Raw genomic sequence first — 21126 nt, 5'->3', positions numbered from 1 at the left:
CTTTAAACCCAGGTCTGTCTGATTCTAAACACTATACCTTGTCCTCTATATGTATTGTCTCACACTGAAAAATGTATAAATATATTGCCTTTTATTATTAAACTATTTGTTCATATATATGGGAACATTTTTTAAACCAGTTATATTTTTTCTACAGGGTATTTGATGTAAATATAAATGTTATTATTTTAAGTATTATTTGAGGGTTCTCAAGAGTTAACTGAAAGATTACGAGAATAACCATTAATTTGTTCTTATTATAGAGTGACGGCATTAGTAGACCAAAACATTTCTCCAAAACCAAAGAGCACTTCACATTCAGAATCAGGTAATAAATAGTGAAACTAATCATTTTCATAATTCTGTATTTCTTTATTTTTGTGACAGTGCAGCATATTTTGAGAAAATTGGTAGCCAAGGAAACTGAGTGCTTTTTAGTTTGGTTGTATTTTAAGAAATGAAGATATGTGAAGTTACACTGTGAATCTTAACTATCCCTATAATTAATTCATTCATTTCATAAGCATTTACTGAGTATGTACTCTGTATTAGGCATTGCTATATATACCAGTGAGGAGTGATATAAAGTCCTTGCCTCCTAAGTTTTAGTCATAGGAACAGAAGATAATCAATAAACAGATATATTGGAATTATGTATGATGATTGAAAATAAAAATCAGCATAGTATCTTGCATTATAGACACTCTATGATTTAGTTTATTATTAGGATAAACTTAGCTGAACATTTCCAACCTTATTATTACATGCTATATCTCAGATTGCTATTTTTATTTCCTAAATCAAGTTTTATAGCATCTGTTTTTGGGTAAACTTGAAGAATGGCTGGTTTTTTACATAATCTTCACTTTAAGAAATGCTCTTAATGAGTATTTTCTACATGCCAGGTTTTATGTTAGGAGTTATGGGTATAAAAATAATTAAAATAGTTGCTGTTCTGAGGGAAATTAATCAAGTGATAAAAACGAAACTTGGAAAAGCACACATCTTTTAAAGGAGTGGTTAGCATCTAATACCCTGGGGGGTGAACATTAGCAGGGGGATTTGTTTTATAGATACAAGAGTAAGGGCATTTATGAACAAGAGAAAAGAGATTATGAAAGGGAAATTGGTAAGAGTACCAAAAACAATCATGATTTTACTTAGGTCTTGCCCAATGAAAAGTTTTGCTTTGGCTGTAGAAAATGTTTTTTATAAGGCCTGGTAGTAAGGGAGAATAGTGATTCTGGAATTATGTATGCTTTTGTATTCTTACTTTTATGTGGTTGATTGACTTGAAATTTAAAATTAAATCACATCTTGCTCAAGAGGTATTTTTTACTTCCTTAATTCAACAAATCCATCTTTGTTCCAATTGTATGTCATGTTTTTTACTCAATGTTAGAAAATAGTCTTATCATGGAGACAAACAAGAAATTATTTCTCAGGTAACTCCTGCTCCTTTGCTAACTTATCTACCACTATTAGTGATTAAATGTGGGAGTTCTTCAAGGCTAGTTCTTATATTTTAATCTTTTAAAAATTTACCCCCTGATATGTATAGGTATCCTATAAAAAGTAGGGTTTCCAAGTTTTCTCTCATTAAAGACTCTTCTCTGAGGCTAGGACCCTTATATGCAGGTGCCTTCTAAACATCTCCCTTAGATATTTCAGAGACACCTCATCACACCATTCAATAATTCCATTCATTCAACAAATATTTATTAATCACCTACAGTGTAACACGAAGTATTTTAGTTGCTGGGGAACATGACAGAGTCCTTGCCCTAACAGAGCTATGTTATAGTAGAGGAAGAAAGATAATAAACAGTTAAACAAGTAAATATACAACAATGTCAGGAATGAGAGTATCGAAAGAAAATAAAGCAGATAAAAACAGAGTGTGACTACGGATGCTATTTTAGATAAGGTAATAGGATAGGCCTTTCTGAGGAGATTACATTTGTACAGAGCTTGAATGAAGTGCAGGAGTGGGTCATATGAAAACCTGTGACAGAGCATGCTTAGCAAAGGGAGCAAGAGAAAAGGCCAGGAGATGGGAATGAGCTTTGCATGTTTGAAGAATAGGAAAGAGGTTAGAACGACTGGAGGAAAATGAGTAAAAAAAAAAAAAAAAAAAGAATGACTTCAATTGTGTTAAGGGTATAATCAAATGGTATAATGTAGAGTCTTCTACGCCATCATAAGAAGTAGGGATTTTATTCTTAATGTTCCAAGAAACACATCTTAGAGTAAAGGGATGACATAATTAGATATGTATTTTGAATTATCACTCTGGCTACCATGTGGAGAATAGACTAAGATGGCAAGTGGAAGCAAAGAGACCCTTTGTGGTGGTCAGATAGTGATGTATGAAACTAAAGTGGGAGCAGTGGTCTGATTCAGAATATATTTTAAAGCAGAATTTTCTGATGAGGCTGGATGTTGGGTAAGAGAGAAAAGTAGAAGATAAGGATGAGTCTAAAATTGTTGGTTTAAGCAAGTGAATGAATAATGGTATCATTTCTTGAGACGGGAGCATCAGAGGACAGAGCAAGTTGGGAGACTGATTAAGAGAATTTGGTTTCTACATTAGATTTGATTTGTCTACTCATGTACTTAATGTTTCATGCAGACACAAACATGTATGTATTGTGTAATTCTGTATATATGAAGTTCAAGAACAGGCAAGAGTGTTTTAGGTAGTAGAAGTAAGAATAGTGGTAGTCTTTGGAAAGAGAGTCCTGACTGGGAAAGAACATATAGGAAACTTCTGGGGTGTTGGAAATATTTTATATCTTGATTTGGTGGTAACTATATCAGTGAATACATATACATTTAAGATTTGTGCCCATTACTGTGTATGTGGAGTGCTTCAATAAAATTTTAAAACATTGAGAGGCTTATTAGCCTTCAAATAGAGATGTCATGAAAGCAGTTTGTGACATGAAACCTGGAGTTTAGGGCAGAAACTGGAGCTGTAAATAAATATCTAGAGTCAAGAATATAGATGTTTTAAAGCCATAGGATTAGATGAGCTCACCTAGGAAGTGGAAGAGGAAACAAACATGCAAAAAGAATGTAAATGGAACACTCCAACATTTAGAAGTAACTGTAACATAAGTTACCAAGACATTAAAAAAAGCGAACATTGAGAACTGAAAATTGTCACGACCAAGACCTAACCTGGACTTCTACTAGTGTCCTCCATCTTAGTTAGCAAATGTAGCTTAGCAGACCAGAAGCATGAGATCATCCTTGACACCTTCCTCTTTGTTACTTCCCTTGCTTCATCTATTACCAAATCTTGGTACCAATTTCATCTCTTACTAAACTCTCAAACCTACTACTTCCCTCTACCTTAGGAGATGAAGAAGAGTGGAGTGAGTAGTCTCAAGGGTTGCCAAATTTAGCAAATAAAGATACAGAATGCTCAGTTAAATTTGAATTCATATAAACAGCAAATAATTTTTAATATAATTATGTCATAAATATTGTACATGCTTGTACTAGTACACAGTAAACACTTCTACTAAAAAATTATTTGTTTATCTGAAATTCAAATTTAAGTGGGTATCCTGTATTGTATCTAGCACCCTTTTAGCCTCTGCAGTGAGGCTGGGAATATAGAATTATACAGGCAGCGATCATAAAAACCAGGATTTTATATGCCGAGTTAAGAAGCTTGAGTTTTAACTTGAGTACAATGGAAAGCCTTGGAAGAGTTTTAAGCAGATGATATTAAACTTGTGTTTTAGGTTCATTAGGTGGGCAGTGGACTGCAGAGGAAGCTGAATTGAAAAGCTATTGAAATAATTCAAGGGGAAATCTTGTATTGACTTAAAGCAAGGTACTAGTGTTAAGAATAAAAGCCAAATGTGCAATACTCAGTAACATTGGCACATAGCAGACTAGATATTTGTTGCCTTGAATTGAGCCTGGAGAGTGAAAAAAAGGGAAGAGTCAGGACTGAAGAGGATCCATAAAAGGGGCCAGAGGGAAAATATTCATGTTTGTTTATTGTACTGATGTCCAGTAAGGTAGGACAGGAAAGGTTTCTGTTCATAAAGGTGGGACCTGAAGCTAGATTGCTGTGGGTTTGGAAGTGAACAGGAGGAGAGGAAGTTATGTGAGTATATGTGGACAGCTCTTTGAAGAAACATGCCCATGGAGAAGAGGAGAGAAAGGAAGTAGCAGGAAGGAGTATGGGGTACAGATAAAGTTTTTGATAAAATCAAAGAGTCCTGATTATATTTTAAATACTAATAGAAAATTTGCAGTAAAAAGGGAGAGACTGAAAATACAGGAGAGTGGAAATGGAAGGATAATAAATGAAGAAATTTAATTACATGCAACCTTCTGTACTAAATGAAAAGTAAATATTTTACATAGAACTTATTTACTCCTATGAAACATGGAGCTCTTCAAATAAAGCTCCATCTGTAGTAAGTCAGGTTATTCAACATATATTAAGCTTTTCTTCTAGAACTATTTCAAAGACATAGTCATTAAAATCAGGGTGTGTTTTTTTCCCCAAATTTGAGTTCTACTTTCTGTACATACAGTTAGTGAGAGGTTAAATAATTAAAATATTGAAGCATCTTTTTCTTTACAGATAATGCAACTTGTGAAGTTTTACTTGCTGAGCAAACTTACCCTTCAGCCCCTGAAAAAACAAAGAAAAAAGCAAGTGTTGAAGCAGAAAAACTACATAAATCATAAATTTCATTAATATAGGACATATTCTTAATAGTTTTATAGGAATTATTTTTCAGCTATTTAAGTCAATAATTTCGGTTTTTGAATTTGGTAATTAGATTACATTACTGTAATATGAATGTATATAAGTTTAATGAAAGAGAATTAAAGTTTACAGTTTTTCCAAATTCCTTTTGGATAGTTGGATGTCTATTAAACATTAATTTAAAGTAAAAATAAAACATTTGCTGTGTAGCCAGAGCAGTATTTTCTGCTGAGGAGTACATTAGGCCTAGAATCTATAGGTCTTTGGGGAGAAATTTGAGACAGGAGCTACACTTTGAGTGATTATTCAATGGTAAGCATTATTCTAAGCACTTTTAAAAATTATATCTTTTCCTTATAGTATACCTATGAGGTGAGTTTTTTGTTTGTTTTGCTTTGTTTTCACCTATTTTATAGCTAAGAAAAATGATGTTTAGTTATTAATTTGTGGCAGGTCTTTCTGGATCTTAAGTCTGTATTCTTTCCACTACACTTTACTGTCATTGTAAACATTGGGTAAAAAATTGGAAAAGGGCAAGAGTCTCAGTAGGAAGATTCCTTAGTATGAAGTTACATATCCTTTAGATGCAAGATTGTGGTGGCCTTGACGAGGATATTTTGTAAGAGAGATGGGAAATATGCATGGATTCAAGATAATTTTCCCTGTAGAGATCATGAATTGGAGGTAGAAGATGAAGGAGTGAGGTGTCAAAAGAGACTTCTAGGTTTCTGTCCTAAGCAGCTTTGGTGGACAAAGGTGCTCTTTTTTTTTTTAAAGATTTTATTTATTTATTCAACAGGATAGAGACAGCCAGCGAGAGAGGGAACACAAGCAGGGGGAGTGGGAGAGGAAGAAGCAGGCTCATAGCAGAGGAGCCTGATGTGGGGCTCGATCCCATAACGCCGGGATCACGTCCTGAGCTGAAGGCAAACGCTTAACCGCTGTGCTACCCAGGTGCCCCGACAAAGGTGCTCTTTAGCATGATAGGAGAGGCAGGAGGTCTGAGGGTACGTGAAAATGAAAATGTTGTAAGGACCGTTGGCTATAAATCTGCAGGTTAGGAAAGTAGAAGATAAGTATACAGTGCTCTAGATAATTTTAAGTTTATAGAAATAGATGAAAGCACCTGAGAAAGAATGAGTTTCTATAGAGTGAGGAAGAGAAAAGGGTCCAGGATCATTCCTTGGAATACTCTATAGTCAGGTAGAAAAGCGTAGACAGAGAAAAGGAAGAAAATGAACAGAATATGGTATCATAGAAACCAAGAGACAAGAATATTTACTGCTAAAAGGAGGAGTGGTTAACAATCCTGAATGTTGCTTGAAATCCCAGCATTATAAAGAACTTTGCAAAATTGGAGGACTTCCAGTTTCTGCTCTAGAACGTAAGGAACTTAGAAGTCACCACTCTGGCCTAACAAGTAAAAACCTGAACAAAGGGGTGCCTGGGTGGTGCAGTCAGTTGAGTGTCTGACTTTTTGTTTCAGCTTTGGTGTTGGGATCATGGGATCAGGCCCCGTGTTGGGCTCTGGGCTCTGTGCGGAATCTGCTTGAGACTCTCTCTCCCTCTGCCTCTACCCCCCATGCTCACACTCTCTCTCTCTCTAAAATAAATGAATCTTTAAAAAAAAAACTTGAAGAAAGTTAAAAATTAACAAGTCTTTTTAGATATATCAGATAAATAAGGTCATAGGCCAAAGTGCTGCACTAATACTTGGAAAGATAGACAGGTGGATACAGAGAATCATGACTTATTGGAGCAAGAACGCTTGAACAGAAAGCTCCCTGACAACCAGTGCTAAGATGGGAAAACCAGTGCTGGCGTGATTGATCAGTTGTTAGATGCTCGGTGAGGACAATGCTGAGAGTTAAAAACTCAAGAGGGACAGTCATCAGGGGGCCTCCACACTTTTGTGAGTTTTTTCTTTAGGAAGGACCTCTACCAGATCCTCACAGTCAATATCTGAGAAAAATCCCCTCGTGCTTTTGGTAAGGTAAGGGGAAAAGAACCATTTTGAAGTATACTGGAGTATTCTGTTGCTAACAGAGCCTTCCCTCAGAAGAATATATTTTACCAGAGCCTAACTTGTTGAGGTTTTACTAGAGCCTGACCTACCTTGGGGAAGGGAAATACCCAACTTCAGCCAGCTCTGCTTTTTCGAATGAAGAAAGGAAAATACTCCAATTCCAGCTCTCTCTAGCCTTCCACACGGAGGAATGGAAATATCCAGATACAGCTCTCTTTAGCTGTCCTGTCCCACCTAAGGAGGTGCGGGGACTAAGAAATACTGGTGAATTTTACCCTCCAGTGGTAAAGGCTCAACAAAAAAGACCTAATCATAAACACATGTTGTGTTTACTGAACACTATGACTTAAACCTTGCCACCTTACTAAAGGCCTATCCACCACAGTTCCCATTACCCAGTACATCTTGCCTACCTTTTAGCAAAAAATTACAAGGCTTATTAAAAGGCAAAAATACCACAGTTCGAGGAAACTGAATAGACCTCAGAACCAGAGTCAGATATGGCAGTAGTATTAGAATGATCAGACCAGAATTTTAAACAACTATGATTCATATGCTAAGGGCATTATAGGACAAAGTAGACAACATGCCAGAACAGATGAATAATATAAACAGAGAGATGGAATTTCTAAGAAAGATCAAAAAAGAAATGCTAGAGATCAAAAATACTATAGCAAGAATGAGGAATGCTTTTGATGGACTCATTAGTAGACTGTAGTGAGTAGGAGACAGTGAGGAAAGAATACCTGAGTTTGAGGATATGACAGTAGAAGCTTCCAAAACTGAAAAACAAAGAGGACAATGACTGAAAAAAAAAAGAACAGAATATTCAAGAACTGTGGGAAAACTACAAAAGGTGTGACAAACACACAATTGGACTTCCAGAAAGAGAAGAGACAGAGAAAGGAACAGGAACAATATTTGAAGGAATAATGACTGAAAATTTCCCAAAATTAATGTCAGATACCAAATCATAGATTCAGGAAGTTGAGAGAATACCAAGCAGGATACATGCCCTCAAAACTACACCTAGATTTATTATATTCAACATCTTGAAAGAAAGAAAAAAATCTTGAAAGAGGCTAGAGGGAAAAAACACCTTGCCTATAGAAGAGCAAACGTAAGAATTAAGATCTCTCCTTAGAAACCATCATGCAAGAAAAGAGTGAAATGAAATATTTAAAGCCCTAAGAGAAAAAACCCCACCAACCTAGAATTCTATACCTCATGAAATTACCCTTCAAAATGAAGGAGAATTAAAGACTTTCTCAGACAAACAATAATTGTAATTTCTTGCCAGTAGGCCTGCCTTGTAAGAAATATTAAAGGAATTTCTTCAGGGAGAAGGAAAATAATGTGTCAGTGTAGGTTTAACTATCCTAATAATGGTTCATTCATTCATAAGTCATTCATTTAGTTATATACAGCTATTTTGTCAATTTTTCCTCATTAAAGGTGGGGCAAAAGAAAGTGAGGTAGTAATGATTATGTATAGAACTTGACTCTGAAGGGAAATTAGGAAGAAGCACAGTAACTAGAAGGAGAGGCAGGGATAGAGGAAACATGTTTTTTTTTGTTTTTGTTTTTTTTTTTTTTTTAGGAAACATGTTTTGTTGTGTTTACTGAATCATTTTGAAGGCTAATCATTTTGAGGGCTCTCAAATCATTTTTGAGAGCTAATCATTTTTGAGGGCTAATCATTTTGAGGGGTAACTGAGGAAGTGAGGAAGAGGAGATAGCTGAATATTACTCAGTAGGCAACTTGAGCCTCTATGACCTAGAGATCTAGTTGAAGTTGGCCTGAATTTCACTTTTTTAGCCTGAAGCAATAAAACATCTTCCCCTTACTTTCTGTTTACTTTTCCGTGCTTCCTCACTTCCTCCTTGTTGCATTTCCCTTTCTGGCTTACATATAAACTATCTCAATTTCATACTCCATCAATTCATATACACATGTACACACGCACACCTCTATACAAATCAAGGATATTATCATTTAAATGTGTCACATCTTGATTAAATGCCATTTCTTATGCTCTTGTATGATCTGTTCCTTCTCAAAGTTGTGCTTCTAGTAGGTGGTTCCTGACTATAGTTTCATCATCCTCAGGATGCTGGTGTATAAGAATTTCCCTATATTTCTCCAATCAAGATATACAAATGGCCAATAAGCACATGAAAAGATGCTCAGTATTATTAGTCATTAGGGAAATGCAAATCAAAACCACAATGAGATATTACTTCATATCCATTTGACTATAATTGACAAAACAGACAATAACAAATTATAATAATAATAACTGTTGCATCCTACAACTTGGATGAACCTTGAAAAACAAAGAAGCTGGTCAAAAAGACCACCTATTATATAATTCGATTTATAACAAGTGTCCAGGGTAGGCAAATATATAAAGATTAGTGGTTACATAGGCCTAGTGGGGAATAGAAGGGAGATTTATTGCTAATGGATGTGAGTTTCTTTTAGGGGGAACAAAAATGTTCTAAATTAGGCTATGGTGGAGGAGGAATTAAGATGGCAGAGGATTAGGGGGACCCTAAGCTTGTCTTGTCCCTCTAATATAGCTAGATAGTTATCAAATCATTCCAAACACCCAAGAAATCAGTTGGAGGTCTGAGAACAAAAATTGCAAGTCTACAAGTAGGAAAGTGACCACCTTTTGGAAAATTCTTTTGACAAACAGACCAAAACACACCCAGGATCTAGTTTTGTTGTTGTTGTTGTTGTTGTTGTTGTTTTCTTCTTTTCTTTTCTGGACAAAATGACGAGATGACGAAATTTGCTCCAAAAGGAAGAACAGGAGGTAGTACTCATGGCCAGGGATTTAATCAATACAGATATAAGTAATATATCTGAACTCGAATTTAAAACAAAGATTATAAGGATACTAGCTGGGCTTGAAAAAAGCATAGAAGATACTAGAGAATCCCTTACTGCAGAAATAAAAGAACTAAAATCTAGTCAGGCTGAAAATAAAAATGCTATAACTAAGATGCAATCCCAAGTGGAAGCCATAAAAATGAGGATGGATGAAGCAGAGGAGTGAGTCAATGATATAGAAGATAAAATTATGGAAAATAATACAGATGGCTTACAGACACATGAAAAGATGTTCAATATCACTCATCATCAGGGAAATACAAATCGAAACCATGATGAGATATTAACTCAAACCTGTCAGAATGGCTAAAATTAACAACACAAGAAATAACAGGTGTTGGTGAGGATGCAGAGGAAGGGGAATCCTCGTGCACTGTTGGTGGGAATGCAAACTGGTGCAGCCACTCTGGAGAACAGTTTGGAGGTTCCTCAAAACGTTAAAAATAGAACTACCCTATGATACAGCAATTTCACTACTAGGTATTTACCCAAAGGATACAGAAATACAGACTTCAGGGGTACATGAACCACAATGTTTATAGCAGTGTTATCAATAATAGCCAAATTATGGAAAGAGCCCAAATGTCTGTCGACTGATGAATGGATACAGAAGATGTAATGCTCGTGCACTACACACACGCACATGCACACACACACATACACATAGGAATATTAGTCAGCCAACAAAAAGGTTGAAATCTTGCCATTTGCAACAACATGGATGAAACTAGAGTGTAGTATGCTAAGTGAAATAAGTCAGAGAAAGATAAATACCATATGATCTCACTCATATGTGGTATTTAAGTAAGAAATCAGATGAATGTATGGAAAGGAGGAAAAGAGAAAAAAAGGAGAGAGGGACACAAGCCATTAGTGACCCTTAACAATAAAGAACAAACTGAGGGTTGATGTAGGGACCCTCAGTGGGGGATGGACTGGATGGATGATGGATATTAAAGAGGGCACTTCTTGTGATGAGCACTGGGTATTTTATGAAGTAATAAATCACTGAATTCTACTCCAGAAACCAATATTTCACTGTATGTTAACTAAAATTTAAATTAAAAAATAAATAAAAATAAAAAATGAATATACTGAAAACCATTGAATTTTACTCTTAAAATGAGTGAATTTTATGGTATGTGAATTATATCTCCGTAAAACTATTTCAAAAAACCTCAACAAATTCTATATACTATTATGTGGAAGAGGGAAGTCTTTGAAAAGATGTGGAAAGACAGGATCCAGAATACAAGAGGAGGGACTGGCCTTTAAAAGAGGAGGGATATTACTATTGTGCTATATTTGTAAAGGTAGTGGTAGCAGCATGGGCTTTGTGCTTAGAAGGACCTCACATTTCATTTAATGCTCTGCTGTTGCCTTGACATTTTTAATAGTTTTCTTAAACAAGAGGCCCCACATTTTTAGTTTGCACCAGGCCCCCAAAATTGAGTCTTTTGATTTCTTCTATAGTTGTGGGGGAGTGTGAGGTAAGGCTGTTAGCTGAGAATGGTAGAGGGAAGGAGGCTAGAGGTTTAAGGACAATGGGATGAGAGTGAAATAATCATGAGAAGCCAGAGAATTATAGAAACATTGCCATTCATGGTTTTTCCTTTTGAGTTTGTGGTGACTTTGATATGACTGATTGTACGATTTTCCCAGCACTTAGTTGCAGTGGAGGTACAGAAGATGTTGATGTCAGGAGTCATCTGAGGTTGGGGGTTTGTCAGACATCTGTGACAGAAGGAGAAAGGGATAATGGTAATGATAGATGGTGGTAGATGAGGAAGGAATGACAGGAGAAGGATAATGTATGACGATAAATGGTAGGATCAGTAACTTGGAGATTCCATTGAGGGAGGACTTTATATCATGAAGACAATTGAACGTGGGTTGGAAGGATGTAAGACACTCTTCAAATTGGTGATTGTCTAATTTCTGTTGGTGGTAAGAGCTGTGTTTGATTACGGAGTGACTAAAATGCTATGAGGGGAAAAGATTATTGAGAATGCAGAGGTCAAGCAATTGGCAGGCCAGTTGGTTAGATGGATTATCAACTTGTGTGATGAAATTGCTGAGAATAATGACAGGAGTCAGAGAAAAAGCTGTATGTAAGGCATACACGAGAGAAACGGGTCAATAGATGCCGGTAAGTACCTTGCTCTTTGCTGCATACCCTTCCCTTGTTCTTTTCTTGGTTAAAATGAACCTTATAGCTCCTTGGCTTCCTTCCTTCCTTCTTCCTTCCTTCCTTCCTTCCTTCCTTCCTTCCTTCCTTCCTTCCTTCCTTCCCCTCCCCTCCCCTCCCCTCCCCTCCCCTCCCCTCCCCTCTCTCTACCTTCTCTTTATCCTCTCAGCCACAACTCAAAATACTGTCATTCTTTCAGGACTCAACTCCAGTTGCACTTCCTAGGTTATGCTGAATATATGTAAACTGGCAGTGCTATTATAAATACATCTCAGGAGCACTGGACAGGTTACGTAGGACAAACAGTCACTCAGCAGTGTGCAGTTTTAATCAGGAATTAATTGGTAAAGCAACACACTTTTTTGTAGTTGCAGCTTCCTGATGTCTTAGTATTTTTGGTTTCTTAAATGAAGATTATTACATAATAAATACATTTATATAAATGTATTTGATGTTTTCTCTAAAATTTAGTTTTAACTATTGAAAGATAGATCTCATTATCATATTTTTTTACAGAACACTATTTGGGAGACGTTACCTTAAATGTGGTAGGGAAATTTTTCAAGTTTGTGTATTTTAAGCTGCTTTGTCTTTAGATTTTATTTTTAAATACATAGAAAACCTTACTTTTTTTACAAAAATATTTATCTTTAAGTTGATACCCTTTGCAAGTTGAGGGAATAACAATAGAATTATATATATATAAATTTATATTCATATATGATTTATATATACTCTGTTTTAATTGTAATAATTATAACATATTTCTATCACAATAAAATAAGACATCTGAGAAGTGCAACAAATGTTTTCATGATTATGAATTTGTTTCAGCCTGAAAAAGATCCTGAACCTAGAGATACAAATTTGCAAACAAAGTTCAGTTCTCGTCATCTAAAAATCAAGGTTCCTTCAAGTAGATCAATTACCAAAGTTCCATTGTCTCAGCCCCTGGAACCTGCATTGGTAAGCACTGACCTTCTGTTAACTAATTCTTAAAAAGCCTATACCAAGGAAATGTACTTTTTGGGAAGATTTAGATATACATAACTTCTTAACAAATCTAGGGGAAAAATGCAGAGAGCTTTATATTTACAGCTATATACAGGCAGATTTTTAAAAAAATGGATTGTCAGTTAATAATTGTGTCTCTAGGGACCACTGGGAAGCAGATATTCAGACAGAATGGAGTTCAAGTGGTGTACTGGAGGGGATAATACCTGAGAAAGGAGCAGGGAGAAAGCAGCATTGGGCAGGAATAGTCTCAGCCCTCAATGCACATCTGCCAAAAGCTCTCCCAGTTCAAGGTCTGGAGCAAAGATAGTCCATTACAGGATTTTTACGTTGGTTCCTATGCGCAAACGTTTGCTGAGGGTTGCCCTGAGAAGATGATGGCCTCGACCTGAAAGATGAAGCAGATTCCAGAGAAGTTGCAATGCGGGGATGGGGGTTGGGGTGGGGGGGCTGTCACCTAACTGCAGTCCTTGCAATGGAACAGCAGGTTCTTTGTTCAAGGAGATCTGACCAGAACACCTCCATGGCAGCCACAATGATAAATAATAGCTATCACTGAGTATCTCCTACTCTACAGGTTCTCTTTACATGTATTATTCGTAACCTTTGCACAGCAATCCTTAGGGGTAGAATAATCCCTGTTGTTCAGATGAAGAAGTTAAAAGATAAAATAGCTAATGAATTAGAGAGCTGACATAGTCAGTGTGCCAGGTAAATATACCCATATAATTTTTTTGATAGAAATTTTCCTAATAAACGATCCCATATTATGTCTTGAACAAACAACTAGTTTTAGAGATGTTAAGCCAGAAAGGAAAGGAAGAGTGAAAGAAATGAGGAAAAGAAAGAAAAAAGAAACATAACATAAACTTTCCTATGACGTTCAAGTTCCAAATCTGAGTCTGTGTTCCAAAGTTGGCAGCATATAATAAACACCTATTCGAAGAGATTTATCAGAGGGACTGGTTGTTTCATGGAATCCAAAAGGTGAAAAGATGGCTGATTGCCAGAAATAAGGTTATCTGTCTTCTCTCTTTTTTAATATCTCTGTCACTCAGTTTCACAGCTCTGCTTCTCTGACTTTTTCCCTGGTTTTTGTCTCTTCTACTCAAGCTCTGTCTTTCTTCTTTCTGTCTCTGTCTTGATCTCTCTCCATCTGTCCTTCTCTGTCTCTGACTCTGTTTCTCTGTCAGATTCTTTCTGTTCATAGTCTTTGGTCTCCATCTTCTCCATCTTTCTTCTCCCTCCCTATCTCTTCTTAGCGTTCCTCTCTTTTATCTCCTCATCGTCCCTCTCTCCCTTTCTTTTTCCCTTTCCTTCCTCCTCTCCCCTCCTCTTCCCTTCCCCATCACTCGCTTTCTCTCTTTAACTTTTAGGTCTCTGATCTTGTCTTTCTCTTGCTCTCTCACTCTTTCTTGATTTGTCCACCTGTCTCTCTGTCTGCCTCTTTGCATCTTCAAGAAATAGAAAATGAGTCTTTATAATTTCCCTAACTTTGATATTGCATAAATGAAAGTGTCTCTATATATTTAAATGTATGTATTTTAAACCAATTATCTTTATTGCATATATGTTTAACAGCTTCATAAATAACTTATAATTCCTTTCCATAAAAAGTACAATAATACATTAGCAATTAAACAAATGCTAAAAGTATAATAATTTTCTTAGCAATAAAAAAAGATAATCAAAGCACCCTTTCCTAGTTCAAAACTTTAATTAGCTTTTCTTCCTAAATTAAGAGTGATTTTACCCAAAGTATTCTTGTATAGTTCTTGAGCCATGCAGAACTCTTAGGAGTTGCTTGACCTAGCTCAAGCCAGAAAATTCATTACTTGTCTAGTGGTGTAAAATTTAATTAGCACATTAAAGTTTTATTAGTATGACACATTATGATCTAGTATACTAATATGATATTGTGTTTTTACTGTATTAAATTAGTTTATTTATTTCTGCTATTCAATCCCCTATTTCACACAACATTGATAGAGAACAAATTCTAGCATTCCTGATAAGAAAAGCAGAGGCCTCTTAACAAGTACTCCATCTTCACAAACTGCTGGTTTAGTGGTAAGTATTAGCATTTGGCACTTGTAGTATCTGTGTTTTGGTTCCCCCTCCTCCCTATTATTCTGTTTCTGCCACACCAGGGGAATATTCTACATAGGGAATAATGTCTGTTTTTCTGCTGTATAGACTTGCGTTCACTGGATGTACTCTATATACTGCCGTACATAAAAGAAAGATTAGAATACTGCAGCACCAACCAGGGTTTCGTTTTGTTTTGTTTTTTCGTTTTTTTTTTTTATTGTGACAAAATGTATGTAACATAAAATTTACCATTTTTAAGAATGTTTGTGTTTTTTTGTTTTTTTGGGAGGTTTTTTGTTTTGTTTTGTTTTGTTTTAGAGAGAGAGAGGAAGAGGGATCACGAGCAGGGTAGTGGGAGGGGCAGAGAGCAAAGGGGAGAGAGAATCTTAAGCAGGTTCCACTTTCAGTGCAGAGCCAGACTTGGGGTTCCATCTCACAACCCTGCGATCATGACCTGAGCCCAAATCAAGTTAGGACGCTTAACTGAGCTACTCAGGCGCCCCTAAAGTTTACCATTTTAACTCTTTTTAACTGTACAGTTCAAGTACATTCACATGTTGTGCAACCATCACTTTTTTCATGCAGAATTTCTCGCAAAGTTTTTCTTCTTGCAAAACTGAAACTCCATACATTAAACACTGAGTCCCCGTTTCTCCATCCCTCAGTCTCTGTCAACGACGATTCTACCCTCTGAATTTGACTGCTCTAGATACTTCATATAATTGGAATTATACAGTATTTGTCTTTTGTGACAGATTTCATTTTCCATAATGTCTCATCCATGTGGTAGCCATGTGTCAGAATTTTTTTCCTTTTTAAAGGCTGAATATATTCCATTGTATGTATATACCACATTTTGTTTTATCTATTCATCTGTCTGTGGACACTTGGGTTACTTCCACATTTTGGCCAGTGTGAATAATGCTGCTCTGAACATAGGTGTTCAAATACCTCTTTGTGGAATTGCTGGATCAAATGATAATTCTCATTTTTTACTTTTTGAGAAACTGACACACTGTTTTCCATAACAGCTGCACTGTTTTACATTCCCAGTAACAATGCACAACAGTTCTGATTTCTCTATATCCTTGCCAACGCTTGTTATTTTCTATGTGTTTTTTAAAAATAATAGCCATCCTCATGGGTGTGAGATGGTATTTCATTGTGGTTTTGATTTGTATTTCCCTTGTCGCTAGTGATGTTGAGCTTCTTTTCACATGCTTATTGACCATTTATGTATCTTCTTTTAAGAGATGTCTGTTTAAGTCTATTGCCCATTTTTTAACCAGCTTATTTATTTATTGTTGAGTTGTAGGAGGTTTTTTTTTATGTATTCTAGATTTTAACCCTTTATCAGCTACATGGTTGGCAAATATTTTCTCCCATTCTGTGGGTTACCTTTTCATTCTCTTGATAGTATCCTTTGATGCACAAAAGCTTTAATTTTTATGTAGTGCAATTATTCTATTTTTTTCTTTTTCTGTGCTATTGGCGTCATAGCTAAGAAATTGTTGCAAAATTCAATGTTATTAAATTTCCCCCCTCTGTTTTCTTCTAAGAGTTTTATAATTTGGCTCTCATCCAACCAGAGTTCTTCTTAGGTTCAACTAAACAATAGGAATACAGGGGCGCCTGGGTGGCACAGCGGTTAAGCGTCTGCCTTCGGCTCAGGGCGTGATCCCGGCGTTATGGGATCGAGCCCCACATCAGGCTCCTCCGCAATGAGCCTGCTTCTTCCTCTCCCACTCCCCCTGCTTGTGTTCCCTCTCTCGCTGGCTGTCTGTATCTCTGTCGAATAAATAAATAAAATCTTTAAAAAAAAAAAAAAAACAATAGGAATACAACTGACAAGCAGGGCAGAAACTGGTGTTCCTCTTCAGTGGGATCAGTCTTCACAGAAGTCCATAGAGCAGTTTACTTAGCAGTGTGGGTACAGCTCAGATACAAGGAGATAAGATCAAGTATCTTTTGTAATACACATAGACATAGCTTCCAGAGTTCCCACAAGAGACATGCCAAATTACAAGAGTCAGGGAAATCCAAACTATGGTGCTTTTTGTAGGGCTTATTTACGTATAGTGAATTTATCATTTATTTACAGTGCAATTATAGTTCTTTCTAGTCCAGATACAATTTATCAATCAGACATCATTTTTACCATTAACAATGTTGGCATTGTTACCTTTATCAGGTTCCTGGTGGAATAGAGTATGAGAATTAAACAAAGATCAGTTTTTCAAGCTGGGAAAAATGGTTCTTTATAGATTTACTTATTCTGGCTGTTTCATATAAATGGAATTGTATAATATGTGGCCTTTTGTGTCTGGCTTCTTTCACTTAACATAATGTTTTCTAAGTTCATCCATTTTACAATGTATACTTTCTTCGTTACTTATGGCTGAATAATATCCCATGGTAAGGATATACTACATTTTGTTTACTAATTTGTCAGTTTGGGGGCATTTGAAAGAATAATAATGCTATGAGTGTTCATGTACAAGTTTTTATGTAAATATGTGTTTTCAGATGTATTGGGTATATGCTTAGAAGAGGAAGTAGAATTGCTGAGTCACATGGTAACTGTGTGTTTAACACTTTTTTTGTAGTGGGCTTTTTAAAAACATCTTTATTGAGGTATAATTAACATACCATACAATTCACCTATTTAGAGTGTGAAATTCAATATTTTTTAGTACATTCACAGGTATGTGTAATCATCACCAGAGTCAATTTTAGAATCTTTTTATCACCTCAGAAAGAAACTCTGTACTTTTTCCCAAGAAAATGCTTCTAATGAGATAGTATTTCACCTTTAATTATGTAAAAATAATTGTTTCTGCCACATTTGACTTCTATAAGAGTAATATATTTTTTTATAGATTGATTTGTCCTCAGTACAGAGAGTGTCTTTTGAAGAACTATTTCCAAATGTCAGCAATTATGTTAATTCAAATGAAATTGTTCCTGTGTCAAATTTGCAAGAAAACTCTTCAAATGAGGTTAGTATTTTCAATTTTTTCTTCAATTACTAAAATAAATTATTACTGTTATATTAGATACTTTGTATATGAGATACTTTAAGAAATCTGTAACTCATTTGAGGCTAACATCATCCACATGAGGAGACAGCTATCAGTTACAATTCTAAATAAAGAATATTAGGCTGCCACAGTCAGAACACTGCATTGTCAGGGCTTGGGGCTATTAAACAACGAGAGGAAACACTGTTAGCCTACTTTAAACCAAAACTCTGTTTTCATCTATACGTATAAATTGTAGTCACCAATTTCACTGTGTTAGGATGAATACATGAACGTACTATGCTCCATTAAAAAAGAAGATATAAGGGGCGCCTGGGTGGCACAGCGGTTAAGCGTCTGCCTTCGGCTCAGGGCGTGATCCTGGCGATCTGGGATCGAGCCCCACATCAGGCTCCTCCGCTATGAGCCTGCTTCTTCCTCTCCCACTCCCCCTGCTTGTGTTCCCTCTCTCGCTGGCTGTCTCTATCTCTGTCAAATAAATAAATAAAATCTTTAAAAAAAAAAAAAAGAAGATATAAAATTCATAAAACTAAGAGCCATGGGGGCGGGAGTAGAGATAGAAGATGAGCAGAAAAAGAGCAAACAGAAAGTGGGGTGGGGAGAAAGAAAGAGCCAGAAAGAAGGGGTGTGGGAGCAGACAGAGAAATAGAAGGATACAGTAAGAGAAAGAGGCGGAGAGAAAAAGACATAAAAAGGCAAAACTTGAGGGATACGTAGTGGTTCACTATAGCTAGACCTTTTCAGTGTGACTCTGGGATGAGGGTGGGAATCCAGATGGTGAGAGAAAGCTGGAGACAAGGCTGTAAAGATAAACAAGGGCCAAGATCTCAAAGGGTCTTTATCTTTAATCCATATAAAGCAATTCCAATAAAGGATTCTGAACAAGGGATGATATCATATGTCCTCCTGGCTCCAGAGGTGGAGAACAGATTATAAAAGGCTGAGACTAGAGACAGAGGGATAATTTCCCGGGAGAGAGAGAGAAAGAAAATACGGGGTAAGAGGCTGAAGGAAAGTAAAAATAGATTGAAATAAGGACTTGGAATGGAATTTAAGTAGGGAAACACAAGGCCAGGTGAAACTGGAAACTATTACCTCTCTTAAAAAGCATCTTTATTGAGGAATAATTGACATACAATTAACTGCACATATTTAAAGTGTATAATTTGAAAGTTTTAACGTATGTATGCAACTGTGAAACCATGACCACTATCTAGATTGTGAAAATCTGTCAACCCAAAAGTTTTCTCCTCCTGTTTTATAATTTTTTCCTTCCTACCCCTGACCCCAAGCAACTACTGATCTAGTTACTATAATTATAGATTGGTTTACATTTTCTAGAGTTTTGGGATCATTCAAATGAGAGAGAGAGAGAGAGAGAGAGAGAATTTTTGGTCTGGCATTATTTACTCAGAATAATTATTTTGAGATTCATTCATGTTGTTGAGTGTATCAATATTTTGGTCCTTTTTACTGATAAGTAGTATTCCATTTATAGTATGCAAAAGTTTATCCTTTCACCCATTTATGGACATTTGGATTGTTTAGCTACTAGGAACATTCAGTACAAGTATTTGTATTGACAAAGATTCTCTCCTTGATTGAACTTTAGTTAGGCTCCTCTGAGCCCTCTTCTCAACTAGGCCTTGTGTTCATCCTTGCTGAGTATAGTTTTCGCAAGAATTTTCTCCCACCCTTGCCATCTGATTTCACAACCTTGATCTGATCTGTCCTGTCTCTGGCACTCTGGCCTCTTATGTCTAATTGTGTTCCTGGACCCAGTTTCAAAGTTTGTGTGTGCGTAGGGGAGTTGCCCACACCTCCAACAAGCAATGCTCCTGACATCAGCTGGGTATCTTAGAATTTAACTCAATTTTGACACTATCTACCTGAAGATAGCATCAGATTCCACAGGCAAAGGGCTTAGTTCCACAAAACCACCATCTACTTGAGATGCCACTTGCAAGTCTAGGTTGTTACCTGTACTTCTGACCAACTGCCCATAAATCAGAAGTTCCCATGATCCCCTCCTTGGATTTTATGAATTTATTGGACTAGCTTACAGAACTCAGAGAAACATTTTACTTACTAGACTACTGGTGTATTATAAAAGAATATAACTCAGGAATAGCCACATGGAAGAGATAGGGCATAGGGCAAGGTATGGGGAAAGGTCAAGGAGCTATACATACATACATAACATACATCATATGTTATGCAAATGAGGCTGGTGCTCCTCCTTGGGCAGAGATTTTAGTATTATAATGAGGTAAAGGTAACTGTCATTGCGTGGGTCATTCCATAGTTTATCTGTGCAGCCATGAGTCAGGGGTGGGGGTTATGGTCAAACTGGTCTGGGTGGTCTGGGCCATGGGAGCTCTTCCTCCAGTCAGTCATTATTGCTTGAAGGGTAGTTTTGGTTTCCATCACAGGTTGCTATGCCCCTTGGGTCTTTGCCTGGGTTAAGAGATAAACTAGAAAAAAGAGCTTAAGGGAAAATGTAGAGAAAGGTTGGTGGCTACAAGCAGCTGAGCAGTAAAGGTCAGGTCTTGGAGTATACCTGGTGACAGTTTCATTACATAGGTATGGTTGGTTAAATCATTGGCCATTGGCAACCGAGTAAACCTCTAGCTCCTCTCCCCTACCTGGAGGTTATGGGGCGGGCCTGAAAGTTCCAACCCTCTAATCCAATATTGATTCCCCTGGCAACCAGCCCCCATCCTTAGGTGCTTTCCAAAAGTTTTATCACATTAACAAAAACACCTTTATTGCTCTTATCACTTAGGAAATTCCAAGGGTTTTAGGAGCTCTGTGCTGGCAATGGGGATGAAAACCAAATATGTATTTCTTTTTAAAAATCTCAATATTATGGTGTCTGGGTGGCTCACTCAGTTGAGCGGCTGACTCTTGATTTCAGCTCAGGTCATGATCTCAGGGTCCTGAGATCAAGCCCTGCATCAGGCTTGCGCTCAGTGGAGAGTCTGCTGGAGATTTTCTCTTTCTCTCCCTCTCCCTCCGCCCCTCCCCTGGCTCATGCTCTCTCTCTCTCTCAAATAAAAATAGATGAATAAATCTTTTTTTAAAAAATCACAATATCACAAGGTCAGTTTAACAAGAATCTCTTTA

At 36.6% G+C, this 21126-nt stretch overlaps 1 protein-coding gene across 1 annotated transcript in view; it reads left to right on the top strand.

Moving 5' to 3' along the window:
- The window catches only part of MEIKIN (meiotic kinetochore factor), an 86656-nt gene that overhangs the window by 41023 nt on the left and 24507 nt on the right, over positions 1-21126 (top strand). The window contains exons 8-11 of the mRNA XM_044387268.3: positions 264-328; positions 4613-4683; positions 14858-14938; positions 17839-17958. Of these exons, the coding sequence (XP_044243203.1) occupies positions 264-328; positions 4613-4683; positions 14858-14938; positions 17839-17958 (337 nt within the window). The remainder of the gene's footprint in view (positions 1-263; positions 329-4612; positions 4684-14857; positions 14939-17838; positions 17959-21126) is intronic.

The sequence above is a fragment of the Ursus arctos genome, unplaced genomic scaffold (assembly GCF_023065955.2).
Source record: "Ursus arctos isolate Adak ecotype North America unplaced genomic scaffold, UrsArc2.0 scaffold_5, whole genome shotgun sequence".
Taxonomy (NCBI): domain Eukaryota; kingdom Metazoa; phylum Chordata; class Mammalia; order Carnivora; family Ursidae; genus Ursus; species Ursus arctos.
Note: the sequence above shows the minus strand (reverse complement) of the source record. Positions and strands in the feature narration are given on the sequence as shown.